At 38.5% G+C, this 26,252-nt stretch overlaps 1 protein-coding gene across 1 annotated transcript in view; it reads right to left on the bottom strand.

Moving 5' to 3' along the window:
• The window catches only part of LOC128381110 (protocadherin-15-like), a 144,954-nt gene that overhangs the window by 84,615 nt on the left and 34,087 nt on the right, over window positions 1–26,252 (bottom strand). Inside the window, 13 exon segments of the mRNA XM_053341061.1 lie at window positions 661–789; window positions 6,261–6,354; window positions 9,350–9,429; window positions 9,855–9,987; window positions 16,139–16,240; window positions 17,217–17,308; window positions 17,467–17,616; window positions 19,460–19,594; window positions 22,229–22,324; window positions 22,326–22,436; window positions 23,175–23,287; window positions 24,499–24,526; window positions 24,528–24,608. Of these exon segments, the coding sequence (XP_053197036.1) occupies window positions 661–789; window positions 6,261–6,354; window positions 9,350–9,429; window positions 9,855–9,987; window positions 16,139–16,240; window positions 17,217–17,308; window positions 17,467–17,616; window positions 19,460–19,594; window positions 22,229–22,324; window positions 22,326–22,436; window positions 23,175–23,287; window positions 24,499–24,526; window positions 24,528–24,608 (1,344 nt within the window).

A 26,252-nucleotide genomic window follows, 5' to 3' on the forward strand; every position in this document is an offset into this window, starting at 1 on the left:
ACATACTGTCCTAATTACAAAGCTACCAAGGTTTACAGAGTTATGTTAGTGATCTCTGGTCCCCATTGTGAAAGATTATAAGAGCTGCATTTAATTAGTCTGTGAATCTGTGTGCTGCAAGTGTGTGTGTGTTTGTATGTGTGGTACGGGACTGTGGAAGGGAAAACAAAAATGGAGATGAGACAAAGTTGTATATATAGTTTCAGTAATTATGGATCTTTCTCTCAAGGTAGTGACCTTGGGTTAGGATTGCAGAAACATAACGTAAATTCAGTGCCACAATAAAAAAAATATATAGCGTAACAATGAAAATGAATAATTTTACAAGGCCCGACTGTGTTGTGTTAATTGTGCAGTCAGGAATTATTGATACACTGAGATACATTTGAATCATGAATGAATACATTTGCTTTTTTGTTCGTGAGTTATCATAACAAAATGGGATTAAATAAGATTAAAACAAATCAAACAAATGTACAAATCAGCATTGTGTGCAAAATGTACAGATTAGCATACACCCAACACACACATGCTCTTGAGGAGAATATGGTGCACTCATACATGTTCACACAAAGATACACATTTATTGGTGTATTTTCTGTGCAGGTGTGTGTGTGTGTGAGTGTGTGTGTGTGTGTGTGTGCATGTGCATCTTCCTACCTTGACCTGTCCAACGTAGGCGTGATCCTGCTCTTCAGTGACAGTAAGGTTGACCGGCAGTGAGTAATCGAACAGCGGGTCATTGTCATTAACATCTGTCACTACAATGTTCACTGTTGCAGTGGAGGTCTACACACACAAACACAGGCAGAAAATTGTGTTACTATTCTACCTTGTAAAATAAAAGCATTTTGAGTTATTAACATGTCACAATTTTTACACAGGATTAATACATATTCACATTTCTGTATGTTATTTTACTGTCTGTCTATTTTTCTCTCTTCATAACAGCTCCCTTATGTAACAACTAAAGAGTCAATTTTGCTTGTTAATCAACTGCACTCCAGCCCTGGCTATTCCATTCCAACAGTGAGAAATAAAGATGCAATGTCCTGGTAGCTTCCATAGGTTGTCCAAAACGACAACCACATTACAGAATAACCTTATGCAATTTCAGTCCCACTCAGAAAAATGCAGAGGTGGTTGGGTAGTACATATGCTATTGTTTGATATCAAAAGTCAGATTGAATGATGAGAAAAGACAACTGAGCTGCAGCAACACCCACAGAAAACTTAAACAAACTTGTTGTTGATGTAAATGCTCTGAGCTGATCCTAGGGATATCTGATACACATTTTAAAGGCTTTAAAGGATCCTTTCATTACTTGTTTCTACTGTGTTTTGTCCACTGCAGCCTGCCAGTGTTGCAACACTCTTCTCCTTCATTAACAGCCAACAGTGTGAGCATGTTGCTAATGCATGCAAGTGAAAATTTAAACAAGAAAAATTATTCTGAATTCTGAAATCATGGTTGGCAAAATATATATATATGTTAATTAAACTCCAACTCTAAGTCTCTTTTTCTCATTGGCAAAGAGTTGCAGTGTACAAAAACATTCATCCAGCAGCTTTTCATTTTTAGCCGACACTGATCGTCGCTTCCTTCAGTTAAAATGACGAACGTCGACAGCTGCAGATCATATCAGTTGTCTAATTAATATTAATTCTGTGAGTTACTCAATGGCAGGCCAAAATTAAACTTGGCTGTTGTCGGCTTTGTGTGCTCCCCTCAAGCTGGTGTGTGTATTTGGCCAAAGACCATTTATGAAGGAAGAAGCTCCAGTAGACTGTAGTTTCTGTACACTCCAACAGTGTTGCATCCAGTGTTGGGAAAGTTCATTTTCTACATGAACTACATCAAAGTTCAGTTCAGTTCATAGTTCACAATTCAAAAATGAGGTAGTTCATAGTTCTTTTTTTTTCAATATGTTGCTGCGAGCTATTATTTTTCAAAATTATTGCCACAGCCTATATAGAACCAAAGACAGCAATTATTTTATCAGTTTTAACACTGAAACTATGCGTCAGATTTCAAAATTGTTTTAAGTAATCATACGAAGATGCTGTATTAATGGTGGAGGCAGAGTCTGAGGTAGTGCTGATGCCTCCATTTGTTGTGCGACTCTGCGGTGGCTGGTGTTGCCAGATTGGGTGTGTTATCCGCTACATATTAAGGCTTGTTTATGGTGTGTTTTAGCAGGGAGAGTATGGGAGAGTGACAGCAGGCTATTGAGTATGGAGCCAATTTCCTGACAAAACTTAAACAAACCAAACATGTTTTACAAATGTATTTTACCATCCACAACAGCAGGTGGTACAATGAGTCAATTTAAATGCATCTGTAGGTTGAGCAGAGTCAAGCAGATTAAAGAGCTACTGCAAACCACTGTGGATGAAAGGATTAAAGTCATTTCTGGGATTATGTTATTGTAATCTAGTGTTATATCAGTAATAAGCTAGCTAGTCAGTTCATGTCGTCTTTGCAGGACAAACAACATAAAAATAATGATTGATTTGGTCCATAATAAGTGGATGTCTGGAGTGGATAGATCTTTTAAATAATTGAAAGTGCTAATCTATAGCCAGTTGGGTTTAGTATTTAGTTTTAGCTAGTTTATTATGTTGTTTTATTATTTCTTATTATTATTTATTTTACATAGAGAAACAGGCAGCTGCCCATAGTCAGCGGTAGTTTTAAATATTCATATTTCCCCCATATACTATACACTGACAGCTAAAAGTGTTTATATTCACTGTGACAATTGAGCTAATGTTCTGCCATGAGTCATAGTCTAATCTGTTAATATACATATAACATATTCATATTAATATACAGTTTTAAAGCTCTAGCACTCTAAAAATTGGTTGTGTCCCTTGGTGGAACAATGGGTGGAAAGAGGTCAGCGCTCTGGACTCATCTGTTTTTGTCACTCTGACATCTCTCTTGACAACTGCCTAGCAGCCACAAGTTATTGATGGAAATCAACGGATGTTAATTTAAGAATAAGGCTGGTTTTCTTACTGTCAACAAGGATCAAGCTATCGATTTTACTTTCTGTGCAGCCAAATACCTCTAATGTTGTCCAAACTAGCCATTTAGCTTCTGGCTAACTGGTAAAACCAATCATAGTCATGCAGGTGCACAGGCCAGCTTTTATACTCCATTACTCTCACTGATACCGTGCATTTTTTACTCAGGGCTGTACGCTAATGTTTCTCCCAAGGTGTACATGTGCTCCTAAATGAAAAAGAATTAGAAGCATACAAAGAAATTTAGGAACACAGTGAAAAATGTGTTCAAGTAACTCAGAGTTTATTAAGCCGGTAATGGGTTGACTTCTCCGCAGTTTATCTTTCACACTAAGTCGTTACAATGTCTTACTGTCTTAAACCCATTCTCAGCTTCCACACAGCTTTTTCTGCTGTGCTGTGCTGTGTGTGGGCAGGCTCAGGTCTTTGACAAACAGACTCAAATTTAAATACACTGAGGGCAGTCTGATTCAATATCTGTATTCTGAGAGAACACAATTTCTGAGTTTCACTGAGCTGAATATGAACACATATGGCCCACTCCCACAGACCTGGTCAGTGCGTCAACTGCTTGCTAGCTCATGTACAGTTGATATTTTGGCTGTTTGGGGCATATAAACACAAATGACCCACCAGTCAAAATCACTCAAATAATGCAACTCAGAAAATGTCTTTGGGTTTTGGCTAAACACTCTTACCTTTCTTGCATTTCACACAGCACTTTGAAAAAACCTGAACAGCAACAACCCCTCCTCCCTCCTATGTCCCACCCCCGCACTCCCTTCCCCTGTCTCTAACATTTTAGAGTGCCATTACCTTATTAATAGCATTTTAACCTAAACAAAAAAAATGTGTAAAAATGTAACAAGGGTAAGGGTAGCTTTAAGGGTATCACAGTTGGCTGTTTTTGTTGATTTAACTGATGTGCCTCTTACTAAACAGCTACTTTGATTTAAAAAGAAACACAGAAAACTTCTATATTATATAAGATTTAATAAGACTGTGTAGGCTTTAGGCTGAATGCCACAAAGTATTTAATGTAGCAAAGTTGTAAAAGACTAACACATTGTTGGTTGTTTGTTTGTATTGGTTTTATTGGTTTATTTGTATCTTAAACTGCATTAATGTAGTTACAGCAGTTAATTAATTAGTTAATTAATGCCATACAGTATAATTAATTCTACCTGACAGCAACATACTGTCCTGCATCAAAGTTTGAGTTGCATCCTTACAGTGGAACTGGTTTACTGCACCAGCTTGTAGGATCCTCAATCTGTGGCAGTATGATGGATTCACTGGCCAAATAGCCAATTAGGCACTTTGTAGTCTGACACTCTCACAACGGGACATTTAATAATAGGGGACACAGTTGTGTGTGCGGTGTGTGTGTGCACGCATATGAAGACAACCCAAGGCCTTTAGAGTGATGCTGATTAATGGGCCTGTATAAGGCAAGTACACCCCAATCTTCTTTTTTCTATTTCTTTCTTTCCTTGTCTTCCCTTTCTGTCTCTCTCCGTTGCTCATAGCATTCTTCTATTATAGACTCCCCCCTTCTCGCTCCATCTTTACACCTCTCGCTGTCTGTATTTACATATCTGGACTCTTATTTTCCTCTTGTTCAAAATATAATGGAGTGTCAAGCAGAAAAATGTCCAAACTACTTTTAGCCATTTTATGACTTAAAGACCTTTTGGCCACAAAGATAATACACTAATTGCCAAGGTCCAGAGAGCAATTGACTAAGTACATGTGTGTATGTGTTAAGACTCCTCTATAGCATTGTGTATGAGCACTTATCTTTTAGTTCCTTCCTCCTCCAACTTTCACCCACTTGCCCTCTCCCCCCATATTGTGTGTGAGGGCGTGTGTGAGAGAAGGTCAGGGTATTCAAATCAGCATTTTCTCTCCTCAGAGGGACCTTAAACTTTACCTTTTGTGTTAATTGACATGTGGGGGATGGGGGTAAGGGGTCAGTGAAGAGGAGAAGAAGAGAAAAGGAGAAAGGTGGAGAAGTGTGGGTGGGAAGAAGAGAGGAGGAAAGAAGAAGAGAGGCGGGAGCAGGGAGACTCCATCCAATGGCTTCATTTGACTTTCATATGAGCATGACTGAAGATTGTTAAATCTGAAAACACTGTTTACATATATAGATATGTGTCCATATTAGGTAGTTTCAGAAGGAGTCCCTTCCCCATTGAAATTATAACAATAGCAACTATTCTCTTCAACCAATTATCTTCTTATTTGTCCCCTTCCTGTCAATCACAGCCAGCATCTGGTACAGAGTGGGACACACACAGCTCAGTTTAAATCACTGCTCATAATTGCTGCCTGTTAACCAAACATTTTGTATCAAAGATTATCTTTGATGCTAAATCATATTAAGTGATTGGCAATATTGACATTTTATATGAGATTACAGAAAGGGTTAGAGGTGACAAACAGTGGTCTTCTTAATTTTACAGTTACACAGCGTCTGACAATGTATGGGCATGTTTACATAACTGTTTTAGGATTTGTCCTCAAAAGCGTTTTTAAAGAGTTTAGTTTCAGTTGTAAAAATGTGAAAAAGCATGAACAACAGGTAAAAAACAAAGGGGAAAGTTTCTTATTTTAGATTTAACTGGCTTAGTGTGATTATACTAACTTGTATAAACAGAAGCTGGTTGAATCGACAAAATAGTAGATCACTGTTGAGTCCCACTTTGATACGTTTTGTAGTCTTGCTTGTATTTTGCTTGTATTATATTCTGTGCTCCATCACATCTGACTGTAAAGAGTCTCAAGTCTCACTTAAACAAAACATTAGGTGGCAATTTATTTAGTTATTTTCTCCATTTTCCCACCATTTTCTCAATCACTTCAAGGTTATAGCCCTGGCAACCCTGAACAGAATATCATTGACTCTTATTTTTGCATCTATATTCCATCCATCTGTGCACATATTTAAATATCCATTTGTTTAAAGTTCATTGTGATAAATAGATTTTGCCTTTTCATTTCAATGATATAGATAATGGGTTTTTTTATTACTGAATGACAAGCTTTTCTAAAAATTGCTTCTAAAAACCCTCTTTTCACATAATGCCACAGCTGTTGTTTGTGGCATTTCACTGTGAGGGATTTTATGTCCCTTCCTGCATTTACTCAGTTCAATTCCACAGGGCATGTGAAACAACTCGAGTAAAGACAACCAGTTAATATCTGTGTTGTACAGCTGAATTTCTTACCCCATCTGTGTGTCCGTCGGAGGCTGTGACCACAAGGGTGTAATAGTCCAGGGACTCCCTGTCCAGAGACTTGTTCAGTACCAAATAGCCTGAACTGGAGCGAGAACACAAACAAAGAGAACGCTGTTAACACTCCAGCCATGAGCTTAAAAAATAGAAAAGACCTGAACATTTTAAAACAAATTAAAACATAAGATAAAAACAGGATAGGACCAAACACAACAGAGGATAATATTGTGGTCTTATACTTTATTACGTCTAAGGTCTACTAACACTGTCTTTCATCATATAGCCATTTGTCAGGTGCTGCTTTGCTGACTCTAGTAACATGGGAAAAAGTTGGAAACCTGTCTTGTTTTCTGGAAAAGTTTATTCCTTTTCATTTACTGTTACACCACTTTGGAGACAACTTTGAGACAGTTGAGAGCACTGTTAAGCCACTGCATAAAATCTGTAAGTGTGATTTTTACTACCAACTCACCCACAATGATATTTAGGAATGCCCTCTGGGGTGCTGTTGCTATAATGACACTGATGCGATTAAGAAACACCTATTCTTCAAAAAATACATGCAAAATGCTTAGATTCTCCCACCAACAACCAGTTAAATACTGATTAACTGTGCATTAAACAAATAGCCAAACATGCTCCACTGTATTTAAGTGGGCAATGGCAGATAATATGTTTTTTTTTTGGGGGGGGGGTTATGTTCTTTTGTGTGTGTGTCTAATTATCTTATAGTGTATGTAGCACTGTCATGCATTAAATGATTTCCTCAAAGTAGTGAAAATGCCCCCAAGGATGTAAATGACCAATGAGAAAACTCCAACAATGAGCCAGTTGACTATCTTCACTCAGTGGCCACAGTTACATGCACAAAATATTTCAGTTTTTCCCCTTATTCTGAAAACGGGCAATATTCCTAGTAAGCTGTTTACATGGTTAATGAAAATGAATATTTCAATAATATGCCTTTGTACATGCAGATAGGTTTCAGGGTTTCCCTCTGCTCCTGTGGGAACGGGAATCACAAGATCTCTGCAGGCAGTTAAGTAAACCAGCGAGGTGACAAACCTGAGTCAACTGCTGCTTGATATTTATATGTGATACTGATATGACTTATATTATAAATGTATAGTTTCAGGCACATCCAGGTCGTCCAATAATGTTTACAACACTGCTGAGTGTTTTCAATGCATCACACAGCGTCATCACTGCACTCCATGGCTTTATGTCAGGATAATAACCAGTCCCCTCTATCCCCATCATGGAGAAGGCACACTCAATTTTTCCAACTAACTCTGAAACTCTCCACTCTCCAACAAAAAAAATGAAGCAAAAAGACTGATGATTTACAGGCAAATGACAGTACAAATAAAAATGTCTCTACTCTTGAACATCAGCAGCTTCAGTGCAGCCTGTATGAAACTTCTGACCAACCAAAACCAGCCGAAATCTTTGATGCTGGGCTTGATTGATTACTTTTTTTTTCCAAAGAAGATTTACATAATGACTGAAGTGTTTTTTAATTTAAGCTACTTTCATGAATTAGACACCATTTGAAATGCATATTTTCTCCAGATATTAATGGTGTGTGTAGATATGTGTGTGTAAGTGAATGTGTTTGCAGATGTTAAGTGGTCTACAGAGAGAATCTTTGAAGCTGTTTTTTTTTTCATACAAACTAAAAGATGGTTCATGTTTATTTATGGGCGATTCATGAAAAGTAATGTCTGTGAGCCCACATATACACACACACACACTTGAGAATATGCACAGTCACACAAATAGGCTTATTTTCTCATTTTCTCCTAATCACATATTTTGATACATTTGCTTCGCATGTCTAATGTTCTCAAACCAAACATCTGTTGCAACATGTGTAGAGGAACTACAACAAATCCCATTGTTCAGAATGAACACCAGATAACCCAAATGTATTCCAAAAAATTATAGCGATAAACATCTTCAAAGCTCATCTCTTGTGCAAGTCAAATCCGGCACCGATGCTGGGTCTTTCATTTCTTCTGGCAATGTGTGTGTTATAGTACATCTATGCCAACCACCTTGCAAAAGGGTCAATACTAGACCAGTTTGGGTGCTCTCCTGGTGCATTTCTAAATATTCAACTGAGCCACATTCTACACAAAAGCGACGAAAAACACACTGTCTCATGCCAATATGAGCTGCATGGCATGTTGCACTAGCTCGACTTCTACTTATACTGCCATAATGCACACAGCTGAGGCACTGGAAGATTTTGGCACTGTAGTTAAAATGTCTGTCAGAGCCCATCAAATATTCCTAGAATCCAGAAGTGAAACCTCTTAAAATCATTTTAATCTTTGCTGCTTTCTGCTGCAGTCATTTTCTTTCATTATGTTTTTGAATCGTCATTTGTCTGTTCATTGTTTCCTTTCTGGCTCTTGCTGACATCTTGTCCCTAATCTGTTTCTGTCCCTGCCTTCCCTTATCTCTCCCCTTTTCCACCCCTGTACTCTATTTCTCCCCCTCTTTTCTTCCATGTCCTTTAAATTCTGTCCCCCTCCTCTTGCTATCTCTCGCTATACTTTTCTTTCTTTCTGCCTCGCCTCCCCCTCCCTCTAGAAATAGATAGGATCTTTCCCCAGAATTAGAAATGCATTTTTAATGAGCAATAAATGAATAAATACAACAAAAGCCCTAAGACCCTGTGTATGTGTATGTGTATGTGTGTGTGTGTGTGTGTGTGTGTGTGTGTGTGTGTGTGTGTGTGTGTGCATGGTGACTCTGTGTATGTGGGTAGAATGTGTTAGTGTGTTTAAGTGAAGCCCATGGCAATGCCTGAATCACACACACACACACACACACACACACACACACACACACACACACACACAACATATTTGTATATTTCCATAGTTGTTCAGAATACTCACAAAACGCGCTTGCACAACTGTCACATTAAAATGAAAAATCATATTGGAGTCTTCAGTTTCTGTACTAACACCAACTTCAACAAGCTTTACAGGTTTGATCAATAATGATCAAATGAGAAGTTTGTGTGTGTGAGTGTATAAGAGAGAGTTGTGTGTTCACACTTTACTTACTTCAGCTGCAGTGCAAAATGTTCATGGGGGTCTCCGCTGTGAATTTTGTAGGTGATGGGGTCCCCTTCACGATCGACTGCCTGAAGAAAACACACAGAGACAAAACACACGTAAAAATATGCATGAACTTTTATTTAGCATCAGCAAATTCTATGTTTATATATTGCGCATAATATGTTAGTCTATGTGTTCGTGTGTGTCTGTGGTCTGTCATAGCCTATATCTGAGGACAGATTTTAGACTTAGGACCAGTTAATTGGGGACGGCTTGTCCAATTGCGGATAAAAGCTGTATCCCCTTGGGAAAAAGGTGGCTCAGTGGTTAAGGTTAAGGTTAGGTTCAGATAGGCAAGTAGTGATGATGGTTATGGTTAGGTTAGGAAATGAATGCAAGTCTATGTAATGTCCCCAAAAGTGACCGTGGTCTGATGTGAGTGTGTGTGTGTGTGTGTGTGTGTGTGTGTGAGAGTGAGAGAGAGAGATACAGAGAGAGTCGGTGAGAGTACCTGCAGATTAAGCAGTGTAGCCCCAGTCCTCATAGCTTCACTGATCTCCTGGTTGTACTGTTGCCGTGGGAAACGGGGAGGGCTCTGGTTGTTCGGGGGCAAAACTTCAATATAGACTGTAGTAATGGATGACCTGGAGAGGGAAAGAGAGCGAGACAGAGAGAGAGAAATGGTGAAAAGATGAATGAAGAGAACAGAGAGGAACAGATGAAAGAGGAATAGTAGCAAAGGAATGTTACGGACAGATGAGAGGAGAAGAGGAGGAACAGGAGAGCTCGAGGACAGCACAAGAGGATAGTAGGTGCAAAAGCAGTGTCAGGGAGGGTGAATGGTCTATTATTTAGGAGTGGCTGCCCAGTGTTTGTTTCTTCGCACTTCATGCTGTGTTTAACTAATTGATAGGAGGCTGAAGTCAACAACACTGAGAGAGACACTAGAAACGGTTGTGCTAGAGGGCTTTTACAAAACATCCTTCTTGCAGGGCTTAAGGTTTCAAGTCTTCTGCTGTTTGAATGACGTGAGCGCCATTCTTTCTGAAAGGAAACATTATTTTTCCTATGAATGCATTTTAATAAAAGTCTGTATAAAACAAGGCCATCTTGTTAGGGCGGTATTATATCATTCTTCTTTCTGCCTTTCATTATGCAGTGTTATAAACCATATTATGTAGCGTGGCGCATTTGAAGACCTTTTGAATGTGAACTATTACTTAAAGTTGAGCTCTGCACTAGAACACACAAAGTTTTGATATCAGAATGAAATGAATATTGTTGAAAGGTTTGTGCACATCCAGGAGTACATTTTGCAGCAATTAAATGGAAGGAATGTAAACCAACTGTGATTATAAGTGGATTCAGACCTTGACAGGTAAAGACACTTGAATTTAATGCTTCAAGAAAATAAGCTTAAAAGGGAATTAAGGCAGAGAAAGGGGCATTTACATCAAGTTTCTAATTTGAGCCCAAAGAAAATGCATTCAAAGGATCAGACTGTTTCACTTTGTTAAATGAAGTCTTAATTACACAGTGTTTATTTCCCCTCTGATAAACAGCTTTGGCTGTTCAATAAGCTGCGTTTGCTGGCATTTTTTAATCAACATAACACTTCACGTCAACAGCATGTCACCATAATGACCTGCAATCGACAGAGCTGTTTATTTTCATGCCCTGTAAACAACTTGTGTCCTTGTCTCACTTTTTCTATCTGCAAATGTTTGATTATCTGGGTCACAGTCATCATGTTTGGAAAACTACAGTTTTCCATGCAAATTGACTGACTCATAATTGGTAATTGGTAGGTAGAAGTCATGGTCTGATACCGATAAAATTTTATCCTGAACCATTTTTTTCAAAGAAGCTTGGATTTGTCAATAATTTCAAACTTCTCCAGTGGAACATTTGTAGGATTCATTTTGGAGGACAGAAGCTTTCCTTGGATATATGCTCCACCATTGCATTGCAGTTTCATTGAAATATGTAGCGAAGCAGCTCGAAGTTTCAAGCTTTTCTGGTTTAAGAAAAATGTGTACATCCATGAAGAGAAAGAGCATGTCTATAATTGCTTGTAGTGATGAGTCCACAGATGGTAATCAACCAACTCTACAGTTCCTCTCAACTTGTGGGCAGCTGTTTTCAGCAAAAAAGCTCCGAATACCCACCTGCCCAGTACCACATGACACACAAAGTTAGCAAGAGCCAGATGTTTGCCTCAGCAATTGGTGGAGACCAAAAACAGAGCTAAAAGGAGTGTATACACTGAACTTATATTAACCTAGTGGCCAGAAACACAACTACAAATGAATGCTTTTGTTGCTATGTATCTGCTGGATGTGTAAATAAGCCACTGTTTACTAAGAAGAGTTAGAGGAGTTGTAAATGCTGATAAAAAAACTGTAGCGGCTCACAAAGATCACCTGGATCTAAATGTCAAATTGTATTGGCTGTGTACCATTTTTTCTACCTTTAACATGAGGAAGAATGAGTACACCACTATCATCTGATAACTTGAAGATTTCTACTCTATAATTCTAACTAACACTTAATTAATGGCTTGGAAAACAAAGCCAGATTTAATTTCCCAGCTTTTCCTCCATATGACATGAGTGACATTTGATTTTTACAAACCCTGGATTTCAGGGAAAGAAACTGCATGGGCTTTTGCTTGTGTTACTACTTGGCAAGAGTGCTGGGCTCCAACGGGGAGAGAAGGGAGAGATTAACTCCACTCAAACTGGATCATCGACTGAAAAAGCCAAAAACCTTGGGTCTAAACAATAGCCCACAAAATCTGTTTACGTCCACAACAATAAATAAATAAGTAGATAAAGGCTGGGAAAATTGTAAGCTGGCAGCTAGAGTGAAAGCCAGTGTTTTATTGAGACAATTCAGATGGCATTATTGATGAAAACCGATTGAGGGTTTGGATATTATTTAGGAGTGGTTTCTACTGTGAGTAAGGCCTATTTCTCCATTGTTTTCCATCCTAAAACCCTCTTTCTACAAATGAAAACAAAGCTTTCCTTTAAAACCAACAGATGTGGTCATGCATGCACTTATCTGCCCATCGAATTCTTGTAGAGAGAGTCTCAACAACAACAGGCTTGCATTTATGCACATTTTCTGTCCACTTCATCATTTCGAGTGACCACTCTGCACTGCTGCACACACGTAATTTTCTTCTGCACAGTCATTTTAAGAGTTATTTGGTGGTCCAGCAGATCATTATTGGGTTAGGTGAATGTTTAGGTGAATGGCTTTGTCACTGACTGCACTCTACCATAATTCTCTCATCTCTCGCATCTCGAAATAAATTGCTGCTCTTCCCTTTGACAAACATGTAAAAAAAAAATTTAGCTTTATATATGGCATACCAGATGTGCTTACATTTAATTAACATAGCCGCCTACACCTTTATGGATGTAACTGCAACTCAAAGTGTGTTTTTTCTGTTTCAAGTCTATTTTTTTCTAACGTCTAACTCTGTGCGTACCTACATTGATTATTGATATGCGAGTGCTCTTTGTTTGCACAGCAGTACTGGGACTGAATAGATCCAGTGTAGATACTTATAAAAGACTGCAGCTGTGAATGTTATGCTGCTTTTGCTATGCGGGCGCTGTAAGACCAGGTCTACAGGATTTTCTAAATCCATCTAATGAGACTTTTTGATTTTGGCTTTTGATTAAGGTTCATCTGACTATATTTTGTAAGTTTTGTACAACTGCATTTTACTTAGGTTTTAATTATGTGACTTGAACTCAAGTTGGATTCAAGGAACTAGTCTTGAAAAGCAGCATCAGCCTCATGTTTCAGCTATTTAACACAACAATGGACAACGTTACAGTTGTGGTAAGGGTCTCTGGCAGCAGAAGCAGCAGCACTACTATTACTGTACTACTCCTAATACAACTACTGCCATTATCATTGATCTGTTGACATTTGGCTTTAATGTACACCCGGTTTAGTACGTGTAATGACTTGTTTGGGGCTAAAACTTTTGGTCTTGATTTCAGTGCTGAGCTTATTTTACTTTTTCAATGAGTAATTGATTACATCTTTAAAGTAATTTTCTCAGCAATGCTTATGAAAAAAATGACTTTCTGATGTATGCCTTGTAAAGTATAGTGCAAAAGTATCGTTTTATCTTTAGCTATATATCTAACATCTCATCTGATCCATGGTGGCCTCGTTTTTTCCTATTCTATAGTTTGCTGAAAATATAAATGAGACCCCCAAGCATTAACTGTTTCATGTATTCTGGTTTGTATCTATCTAGGCCATGCAAAGGCACTTCTAACATGAATGAAGCATGTATCTCAAGGACTCCTCACCAGCTCCAGCCCCCTAACATAGAATACTCACAAGCTGGGATGAAAATTAATTTAAAGAAGTAAAATAAAATGCTGTCAATCATGTCTTGTTGGAACCCACCAGAAAAATTATGCACAACTCATTTTGGGACTTGACCCATAGTTTTAACAAAGCAGGTGGCAGAGAGATAGATATTGATTTCTAATGCAGGTTATGTTTTCATTACAGATAAACAGGGGGTCTGGGGAAATTTGGGGACAATCTGTGAGCCCATCACTGAAACCACCTCAATCTGCAGTGGTTCACATTCTGTATCGATTTGGCTGCATAGCTAGAGTGAAGTGTGAGGGAGGACAAGAGTCTAGCTTTTATGAACACTGAGGAATATTGTTGGAGAGGGCAATCTATTGCTGGTGTGACAACCTAAAATATATATTTTATAATTTTTAACATTCAATTCAAGCATTATCCATTTTATTAAACTGGATTGGTTTATTAGACACAGTAAGTTGATCAGCATTTCTTGGCCTATACTGATGACCAATTGACTGATAGTCGATTAGGCATATTGAATCAGGGCAAGAGAGTGTCAAAGCTCATTGATAGGCTAGTTTAGCCTGAACAGTTTATCACTGCTGTAAACTGGTCAGTTTTCATCTTCTTATCTTAGAGAAAAGGAAGCAGAACTTTGCAGAGCCAGTTACAACTTTAAAAGATCTATTCTTAAATTCCAAACATATAAATCAACCAATAGACTCACAGTGATAGAAGTGTGTTTAGTTTTTTCAGCAATGTGCAAAAGCATGTGGTTTGTTCAAGTGTACATTTTAACCAAAGTGAAAACATGTAATCAGTTTGTCTTTGTCAACTCTATTTCTATTATGTCAGCAGCTAACAGGAGGGGTGGATACCGATTTGGTATGATACACATTATTATACACTGAGTAAGAAAAATGCTCATACAGATTTCCACTCTTCTAACACTTCACTCCACTAGTGAGGAGGTACTCTTGAAGGTACTGAGTGAGTTAATTATATCTTGATCAGGAGATTGGCACTGTTTAGTGACTTCCTCAAGTGTGTTTTGATCAATGAGGGAGTGAAGAACATTCCCCATTGACCTGACCAGACCATATATTAGGCAATAAAACTGTCAGCCATTCACAGAAGCCTACCTAACCAGCGATTTCAGTCTCAATATTGCACTGCTCCCTGTATTTAAGTGATATTTTTGTTAAAGACCCTTCATTCAGTGTTCCAATGTGTCTTTAATTAAGCATTGTTTTGTTCTGTACTCTGAAGAGAAAGATTTGACTTATTTTGTCCGTTTTGCAAGGACACTGAAATGTTAATTTATCCTTTTGTTGAGATATTCCCAAGTGCAAAGCACAAACGACAACACCCCAATTGTGCTCTCAGCAAACAACAGGCTGTTGTTCAGGCTGGCTAACCTTGGCTCAGTATGTATGAGTGTCTATATTAGATAATATGCAACAAGACAAGAAAATTGGCCGAAGAATAAAAAAATCGTGTGTAAGCTAGACTGCAACTTGTAAAAGCACATAGTACATTCCCACTGTTCTATGTTGACTCAAGTTGAGGTGTACTGCAGCAAAAAAACAAAAAACACTCAGGGAATAAAATCTCTGGCAGTGCAGCCGCTCTATCAACGTATGGAGCCATTGACTGTGTTCCAGCAAGTGAACAGTTCGATGGTTGGATTTGCTTCTGCACTCGGATATTGCATACTAATGTCTAAAACAAAAAAATCATAATCTAAGTCCTCTCTGCCAGGCTTTAGCTACCCAATCAATAAACACAGTTTACAAAATATTGGAAGCAGCATGAAATAACCAATTTAGAGAAAAACTGTGAGTTTGAGTTGGTGCAAGTTATGGTTCCCTTTTGATTTAATCCATGAAAGAGAGATGAAGGGCAGGAGACAGGAAATCAGAGGCAGGGGAAGAAATAAGATCCAAAAAATATGTCATCTTATCAAGTCAGCCCTTATCCTTTGAATGCTGCAGGGCCTGAGTGCGTTACATTTTGTTTCCTTTACAACCTATGGTATTCATTCTAGATGTGTGTCTGCACTTGCTGAAATTGTCCCTTTTTTCTGAAATGCAGACAGTATAATTTTCTTTCCTTTCCTAAAGAAGAGGCTAACTAGCAGTGAGGCACCCTTTCATTACCCTTTCGCTTGTCTTCTCACACTTCTCACCTCTCTGAGACTACTTACTTGCCATTTTCCAATAAAACTATAATTCATAAAATTGAAAGTCGTAAAAAAAATAAATGAAGAAAGTGACAGAGAAAAAGAAACAAGAAAGAGAGCAATGGAGAGCGTTGTGAAGTTTCTGACAATGAGTGTGAAAGTTTTGGAAATCTGATGACCTTTGAAGTTTAATCTCCAGACAGACAGATGAGCAGAATAAAAAATGTATGGAGGCAGACAGACAGAGAGAAACCCCTCACCTCCTATTGGGTTCAGGCCCGTTGTCCATGGCTTCCACAGTCAAAGCGTAGTTCCGCCCCACAGTGAGCTCCACACCTGGTGCCACAGTAATGACCCCAGTACTGTGAAAACATGTAATTCAATTGTACGTGACTATGAACACATTGAAAGTATGAAATAAAGGTGGGAAGTGAAACATGCCAACATTAATACAATCAATAGTTTTTGCAATTTTGAGTCCAGTGCAGAGAGAAGAGTCTCAGTGTATTTTACAGTGATCGTCACCACTGGAGTTCAGAAAATTTCCAGAACTAGACCACAGATCATCTAATCAACCTTTATTTTTATATATGGTTATTACTTATAATTTACGACATTTGGACACTGACATATTGGTTACAAATTGTATACCGTTCTCTTAATACCTATCAAATTACTACACTCCCTAACAATAATGATACAGGTAGAATTTAGACATAAGTCCACTTTCATCCAAACTGGAATATCTCAAAAACCATTTGATAGATTACCATGATTATTTTTTTTACAGAATTTGAAGGTCCCCAGAGGATGAATCCCACTAATTTAAGTGATCCCCTGACTTTTCCCCTAGTACTACCATGAGATTGAGTTATGTACTTGTGTGAAATGTTGGCACACACGTTGGACGGATTGCAGTATATTTTCAGATATTCATATCATATTCATAGTCCCCAGAAAATGAAGCCAACATCTATTTATGCAAAAAGCACCATTATCAGGTTATGTATTATTATGTCCAAACATCAAACAACAAACTAATGAATGAATCATCATCACCCATCAGCCTCAGCTGTACTTTGTGGTTTAGGGCTAGATGGCTAATGTTAGTATGCTAATACGCTAAGGTAAGATGGTGAACAATACACACTTTACCTTAGTAGCATGGTGGCAAAATAGTCTTTGCTGAATAAAGCATTTAGCTCAAAACACAGTCATTTTGCAAGTAGTATTTTGCACCCAATACCAAAAATATGAAAGGAGCCATAAAAAGTTTCAAATAGAAGAATCCCATTAAATACTTTGCACTGATAACATTTTCTAGTGTAGTATATTTACCTGTTGCCAATAAGAAAATGTCCCTGGTCACCGGCCAAGATCCGATAGGTGACCTGACCATTGGGACCTGCATCAGAGTCTACTGCTGACACCTGGGAAGAGACATAAACACATTCACAGTCATTAAAATGTATGATGTGTAGTCAAATTTACTTCACTTTTACTTTATTCACTGAAGTATAATCCATCATTGGAGGAAGGTGCCAACACTACATGCTTTAATAACTTGTGTGAGTTTGAAAGTGTGTACCTGCAACACAGTTTCTCCAGGCATCATATCAGTATACAGGTTGACATGATAAGACACGTTGGCAAAAGTCGGAGTGTTGTCATTAGCATCCAGCACTGTTATCGTCACAGTAACTGGAACGCTCTGCTGGACGCCATCTGACGCGAGCAGCTAAAGACACAGAGACACAGAATGAGAAAAAAAGGATTGTTTTTGTAGACAAGAGCAAAGAAATAAAAATCTGCCATCTTGTAGAAATTGTTACACTCTGCCAAGCAACAAAAGTCTAGACGGTGTACTCAACACATCCTTGGCATCTTGATATCGTCTGTCTGTTTTCTCTCTGTTTTTTTTCAGCCAAATTCCCTGTTCTGTGTTTACATATTTAAATTACAAATTAACATTTCCTCCATTTTAAATTGAAATATCAGATTTTTTTAGTAGCATGTCATTTACAGAAACAAAATCTAAATTATGTGTTACAGTGCCTTACATTGACAAGACATTATCTGTAATTTAGTTTCATGACTTCGGTGCATACTATCCCATGTCTTCCTCCACTCTCAGATAAGGCAGTTCATACTACCATATTTCACTAAAACATGTATTTCTATGTTAGAAAATCATCCACAGTTCATATCAAAGTGCAAATCAACGGAGACTACTGAAGCTTCCTCACTGATACCAATCTTCTCCACAAACCCATCTGCCAAGAAGCTGATTGACTCCTTTAAATGAAAACCATCCTCCATGTCAGATAGCTCTCTCTCTCTCTCTCTCTCTCTCTCTCTCTCTCTCTCTCTCTCTCTCTCTCTCTCTCTCTCTCTCTCTCTCTCTCTCTCTCTCTCTCTCTCTATCTCTCTCTCTCTCTCTCTCTCTCGCCCTAGAGTTTAATTTCTCCTGCAAGGCTTTCATGATGATTACTGTACACCTCTGCCTTTCAATCAATACGCCAGACCTTCTGCTTTTTCCATCTTTAACTTCCAAATAGCTGCACTCACACATATCCCCGCCCCCACCTATACACACACAATAGATGAACTTGATGGATAACAGACAACAGTATGAAGTAACAATGCTGTGATCGTATGTTGAAGTGCAACAGAGGGATACTTTCTGCCTGGCAACGGGCAGCATCTCAGTACTCTAACAATAAAGAAACTGCTGAATTAGATTGCAATGAAATAAGATAGTGAATAAAAGAAGGAGAGTGACAGATTGGGAGAGACAGGGACAACAAAAGAAATAATCTGTTGCATAGAAGAGAAAGAACATACAGGAGGCAGACAGAAACAGCAAAACTGATGGAGAGAGGTTTACACAATAGGGCAGCAACCATTGTAAAAAGTCATGTTTTATACATCTGTCCCAGCACAAAGCGATGGGAGAGCTAAGCGCTAGCCTGTATGCTGAACATAATTTAAAAAAGCCCTGCTTGTCATGCCTTCCAATTTGTCGAAGCAGCATTACAATGCCATATAAATTTTAATTCTTAATTTAACAGTACTAGTGCATGCTGACTTGCTGGAGTCATTTAGCAGAGCCTGGAAGCTCCACCCTGCCTCTGCATTGAGTGGAGCTGCTTGCTGATAGTTGGTTTATTCATATTAAGCGTAGATGGCACAAAAAACACACATACACACATACAAATCCGTAAATTTGTAAAACATGACACTGGTGATTGGACACGGACAGTGAACAGCGGTGTCTTGCAGCAAATTCCAGTCACTTTAAATTGACGTCACCTGAACTTCACTACTTACCTGGGTAATAACTACTACGATTGCTAGATGGCGTACATGTAACTGGCCATTTTATCGACTGAATTTTAGACTTATACTGTCATTTCTCTAATGAGGATGGGCTGACTTTTTCCACTTCTCTAGATAAGTGTCCTTTTTCTAAACCAGCACTATGGTTTTATAGGAGGTGAGGGGTGAGCTATTCAAATACATTTAATTACTACACACACTCTCTCTATCACACACAGACACATATGCCATGGCCGGAGTACCGTGAATGTATAGGAGTCCTGTGTCTCTCTGTCCAGTGGCTGCACCAAAGTGAGATATCTCCTGATTCCAGTAGCCGTCACAGAGAAAACATTAGAATAGCTGTCCAATGAGAACTGGAGCTGTGGGTCCCTGGTCTGTTGGAGAGAAAGAAAGATGTTAAGGAGGTGCAATACAATAGTGAGATTTTCTTTCTTAACCTTTAATCGCTCAGATGAGGTACTGCTGAATATATGTTCTCATTCATTTACTCCTGGGAGCTGCACAGTACAATCTTGGCTTCTAAGCACCTCCTCTAGATCAATTAGAGGCATACACTGACATTAAGGCAGATTGGTTGCTTGATGAATTTACCAGTTATGGTAAGTGGTGAGAACAAATGAATGGTGAATAATCAAAAGAACAGATAACAAACACTATGTCCCCTTCTCTCCCTCTCTGGCTCTCTCTACATATTCAGTGTATCACGGTTTTATTACAAATTAAAGGAGAAACCTGAATAAATGGCTAGAGAAACATAACAAATGCAAATCCCACACAAAAAAACAGCTGAGAGCAAAGAAGTGATTGTGTGTGTGCTTGTGTGTGTGTGTGTCTATGTGTGTCTGTGTGTGTGTAATACTCCGTGATGGAGAGGCAATCCTCATCCAAGTCCTCCTCTGACATTACCCACACAGTCATCTTCTCTCTGTGTGTATGCTGTATGTGTGTGCGTGTGTGTGTGTGTGTGTGTGTGTGTGTGTGTGTGAGCTCTCATTCCAGATAAGGCTGGCTCAGCAGGGTAGGGGTGCTGATAATATTGTCGATGTAGCCAGTGTGGATATTGAGTCATAAATAAACACACGCACGCGCACACACACCTACACATACACACACACACACACATATAAATAAACGTGATGGATGACACATAAAACCAATTAGGACTAATCATCATTGTTGGTACTTAATGCTGGAGGAAAGAACAGGGTTAGCAATATTTAAAATAACTCAACATATATCAGTCGCCACAAGCACACACACACACACACACACGCACACAGACATGCACGCACACACGCACCGACGCAAACTCTCACACAAGCACACACAGAAACACACACATTATCCCCACTAAGCCCATTCCCTGCTGTGGGGGTCTTTTAGAAAGCAATGAACCAAAGCTTGTTTTTGTCAAAATGCCTATGCTACATCTTAAACAAACTAAGCTCTTGGGAATGCATCGGTGATAACAATGCGGCACCAGTGTAAATTCTTACATTATCACTGAGAGGCAATTTAAGAGGGAAATGGTTTTACTACCCAGATTCACAGGGAAATTAGATAGGGCACTCCACACACATACACACACACACTGCAAACACGGCAAAAAGCAGAGAAGCAGTGGAACAAAAAGAAGGGCAGAAATGGACACTTCATAGCCAAATCCTTCATTTCTGCATGGAACCCCATGTTTAAACACTGCCACCATGCTGGTAAGTTTGTTTACATGGTGATTTAATTGTGTTTGGGGCCAGGAATGGGTTTTGTTTACTTCTGTTTACACAGTTGAGAACTACACTTCTATCATGTTAGAAATTATGAGTAATCACGCACAGTATATGAGTAACTGAACGTATGCCTAACCGACATTAGGTAGGGATGGAGAAAACATTTTTTTTACAACCTACAGCAGTATTCCATTCACAAATATACACCCACTGTTATTTTCATACTGCCAGGGAGCTGGTTCTAGATGCTACTCTATTTGAGTTGTTAGCATCTTTGTCTTTTTTTATTGGATATGAAAAAGTTTACTCTCCAGCAACCCCAGCAAAACTCATTATCTCTAAGAGTGCTGTTTACCGAGCCAATTAATTATTCAAAGCCTTTCACTTGTAATGTTAAAAGTGAAACATAATGATTGAAAATATACACAATAAAGCATGAATCTAATTCTATCTTTCTCAGTCAAGTAGCTAAGCTAAGTAGCCTAACACAATTGTCGTTGTTGTTGCCTGGGACATTAGGTTAGCCTCAGTCTTTTAGCTTGATTTCACGTATGTAGATCAAATGTATATTTAAGACCAGTTTTACAAGGTTGTTGCTGTTTGTCAGCTGGAAAATTTGCAAAGTCAGCAGGAGAAGGTTTTCTTTTTTTTTTTAACTAGCTCATGGTGCTTATGTTAGCTTAATAGCTAATAAAACCATTTCAGGTGGGAAAATCAACAGTAGCCAGCTAAAAGTAAAAAGTCTGCTTTTGTTTACTTCTGTTTAAAATCAAGGAGTCATCATTTCAAAAATCATCATCATCATCAGAGTTGTGCAAAAAGATAATTTAGTGTGGGGTTCCTCTCTAAGACCTAGCCCATATTAAAAACAAAAATGGAAGCTCAATAGTGGGAAGTAAAGACAGAGAGAATTAACTTAAGTGATACCTACAGGCTTCTTATTGGCTTTCACCTATAAAAGAAATTGATGCATTTACAGTAAGTGGCTTGTCAGAGGTAGTGGGGCATTTAAAAAGAGAAATACACATAAAAACATCAGCAAATAGTCATGATAAAATTCCATTTTTTTATAAGCCTGATAACAAAAATATTGATCAAATTATGAATATATTCAAGCCATAAGACACCTTGAATGACACTGTGATAACTATGGCATGAGAACATTGCATTCTTCTGATCATTTATCACTGTGTCAATTGGATTTGTCAGAATGGGAGTATTAATCAGCTCTTACTGTCTTAATTTCACTGACAGCTCTGCATTAGTGTATTTTATCCTCACCTCCTCCACATCGTTATCCAGAGCTATGATTGCCAGCGATGTAGAGAGGCTAGCGTTGGTCGCTACAGTGGTTCCTACTGGTGAGGCCTCACTGACAGTAGCCATGGTAACTGGTCTCCAGGAAGTATGGTGCCTGGTTGTTTTCATCCAGAACTTCAATTTGGAGGTTGGCAAAAGCTGGCAGGGGGTGGCCATTGTCCTGCTCTGCCTAAAGGGGGAAAAGATAATAATTGTAGCCGTGCCTTAATTCTGCTGTGATGCTGGTGGTCAGATTTATTCATTTCTCACTTTTTGAAGAACACAGGTGTTAAAAAAGGCTAATCTAGGGCATCTTTTGTTAAGACTTTTCTTTGCTTGTTGATCATTTGTGAGTCTAGGGGGCAAAAGAAGCTTATTTACAAGATATGACTGCATCTTTTACTAATTGCCTGTGTTTTAATAGTTGCCTGAATTATTTAAGTTTCCAGAATTGAACAGCTCTACAGTCCCAAAGTTATAATGAATGCAGTGCTTTCATAAAAAACATATTCTAGATTTAAAGATTTAACTTTAACTACAGCAAAACATCCTATGGAGCAAAAATTCCATTTTCAATTTCAGTAGAGCAGAACCTGATGCATGCTTGGTGGTGTAATTTCATTACTGGCCTAATCGAGACGAAAACACCCTCACACTGCATGGTGCAGATCTAATGCTTTACAATTACTGCCATTTCAAATGCTCAGGGCACACCATATTTAATTGACAGAAACCTGAAAGCACCAGAATAAATAAACTGAGGAGGAACATTTAGTCTGTAATTAAGCTTATAGATTGGCTGATAAACAGCTTGATGAATATCTGGGGGTTAAACGTGGTAAAGAAATGCACTTCGGTGGTTCTATAAGAAACATACAAAAAGAAAATCAAGTTAAACCTCCAGTTTACAAACTCCACTGTTTCCCACCTTGATGACCAGATCAAATCTGCGGTAGAGCTCTCTATCAATGGGTTTCTGCAGCAGGAGCTCTGCTGTGGTTCTGTTGAAGCTGAAATATTCTGCATAGGACTCTGGTTTGCCTGAGAGAGAGAGAGAGAGAGAGAGAGAGAGGAGAGAGAGAGAGAGAGAGAGAGAGAGAGAGAGAGAGAGAGAGAGAGAGAGAGAGAGAGAGAGAGGAGAGAGAGAGTTGAGAAGAGAGAGAGAGAGAGAGAGAGAGAGAGACGAGAGGAGGAGAGAGAGAGAGAGAGAGAGAGAGGCAGTAGGGGGGAGAGAGAGAGAGAGGCAGAGAGACAGAGAGACAGAGAGACAGAGAGAGAGATCAGTAATTGGTTTAAGAATCAATATAATGTTTGTCTGGTGGGTGCCTAGAGGGTGCATAAAAGAGAACGAGAGGGAGGGAGAAGAGAGACGGAGGCATGGCTAATGCTGCCCAGTTTTCTCATCTCAGCTCTCCACAGGTAGGGGATGCACACACACACACACACACACACACACACACACACACACACATACATATATGGTACTTTGGAATGCTACATTGCTCAGTGGGGAAATCAAGTTCTGGTGAGAGGAGCAGCAAGGCAGGCACATGTGCACAATTGCATTTTCTCAAGTGTGCTTTTCCTGCAGCGTGTGTGTGTGTGTGTGTCGTGTGTGTTTTGCTTGTTGCATCTTTATTGCTAGCACCTATTTGATTGGCTCCTACTGAGAGAGGCTGAATGATGATGATTCCCCTTATGTTTGTGGTTATGGGGGTTTGTGTGTTCTTGTATTCTTCTTAAGGTTTGTGTCCAAGAATCAATGACAGCTCTTCCAATATATTTGCTTATCTAAAACTGATCATCAACCATGTTCATTTTTTGAAGAAAAAAAGGAAAAGAAAAGTGACTCTCTATATTGTCTATAAGATCCTCACCAGTGAAAGCAACTTTTTTTTTAAAGTGACAGGATCAGTTGCAGCAATGGTACACTGTTTAGATTAATTGTGGTTATCTAAAAGTAGTAAGCCAAACGTGGAGACAATTCCATCTTTGTATTTTTTAAAGCCATTTCATCCATTGCTAATTGCCAAGGATTAATGGAATTAATTTACTAGCATATTAAAATTACTTTAAAGAAATTGGTTGAGATTAAACTTTAAAATGTATATAATGTAAGTGTGTGTGTGTGTGTGTGTGTGTGTGTGTGTGTGTGTGTGTGTGTGTGTGCATATATATATATATATATATTCATAAAATGTTCACTTTATGATCATGACAGTGGCTCTGTGCCAACAACAAACAAAACATACCAATGAGGATGGAGTACAGAATCCCCGGCCCTGTCAGACGGAGGTTGTATATTTCTGTCTTGGTCCACAGCTTGTATGGGTGGAGTCACATTGAGGGGATTCACCTTACTCTGGAGACAGAATCAAGTTGAACATTAGTAGGAATGAATGTTATTGCATACTATACATATACTTATCAGAGCCATCACTTCAAAATATGAAAAACAACATAAGATACAGTAAATGAGATGGTATATAATAATATCTGAACATCGCACTGTGGCATGACTTTTCTCTGTGTTGTTTCATTTTCAGGGTGTGAAAACAAGAAGAAAGGAAAAACTAACAAACATCTTTGGCTTTCCTAAACAGTGCAAGCTTTAAATTTTTTAATAAGAATAGATAATCCATAAATTATTTTTGTAGCTTAGCCTCAGAAGCAGCGTCTGTAACAAAAATCAGCTTTTTGCTACTGGTTAAACCAAAAGGTAAGAAAATGGAGAAATTATAGCATTATAGAAATTATGTGTTCATCGCCTGTCTTGCTCAGTTACACTATAGTATGAAGCTTTATCTTCTAGTTATATTTATGTAAGATAAGCTTTGTGCTCAGCCAGCATAGCAAATAGTAGTTAACTAGAAAGCTTAATAGGAAAGATCAATTGTTACAATATACAATGTACTACAGTTTATTTTACATGCATGTTCCATTCATGATTATGCACACACTGCATGTCTGCGGCACAAAGTAGTATTATTATTACTTGTGGCTGTATTCAACAAACTATACATTAATATAAAGTTACATTATAGGACACAACAACAGTTAAGACCTTTTGTATTTCTGCACATGCACTGTATGACTCTGCAAGTGTGCATCCATATCTATATGAGAGTGTATGCATTAAAAATGGCCGGGCTATATGATGACTTATAATAGCGCAATGTGCTGAGGTCTGTGTAATACCAAGGTCCCCAATGGGAGAAATAGGATAAAATCTAGAATCACTGTAGCTGTAAAATGTCAAGCGAAGCACGCAAAACAACGCTGCATATACTCCCAAATGTGCATGAATGCATCAAACCTGAACACACACATATATACTGCCCATGAGAGTACGCTCATACACCTGCTATGATACAACACTTTACCATCCCACCTGTCAACCAACACTTAAAATATACTAGCCATCATAGAGCAATATCTCCTGTTGCCTGTCACTGGGAGAGGAGAGGAGGGGAAACACAAGCGAGAAGAGAAGTTATGGCGAGTAATGAAGTGGAGTAAAAGAGGGTGTAAATATATGGAAGATAGATGAATCTGTCAGGAGTGGAGGATAAACAGGTAGCAGGGAGAGATGTAAATGCAGCAAAGAAGAAAGGGAGAGCAAGACAGCCAGGTCATCAAGATGCTTTTAGACAAAGACTGACAGCATTTTTAAGGAAGTGGAGGTGAAATGTTAATTACTTTCGTAAGTATGGTTGCCTTTAGTGAGTAACAAGATGCAAGGTGTAAATGTGCTCAGAGCAACTCGTGATCAGAATGCGATTGAATCCACCACACCCCATATGACTATAGCCACTTTACCAGTCAAAGTCTGATCACAATGTGGATAGAATCAGAACAACAAGTGTGTTATGAAAGCTTTATTTCATAACATTATACAACGTATCTCGATTACATGTAAATGATAGGTGTAAAGTCCTTGGTAACCATTAATTTATGTTGCCAATCCATCTAATATATGTTGATATGTTTCCAAGGAATGAAAGCT

The sequence above is a fragment of the Scomber japonicus genome, chromosome 20 (genome assembly GCF_027409825.1).
Source record: "Scomber japonicus isolate fScoJap1 chromosome 20, fScoJap1.pri, whole genome shotgun sequence".
Taxonomy (NCBI): Eukaryota; Metazoa; Chordata; class Actinopteri; order Scombriformes; family Scombridae; genus Scomber; species Scomber japonicus.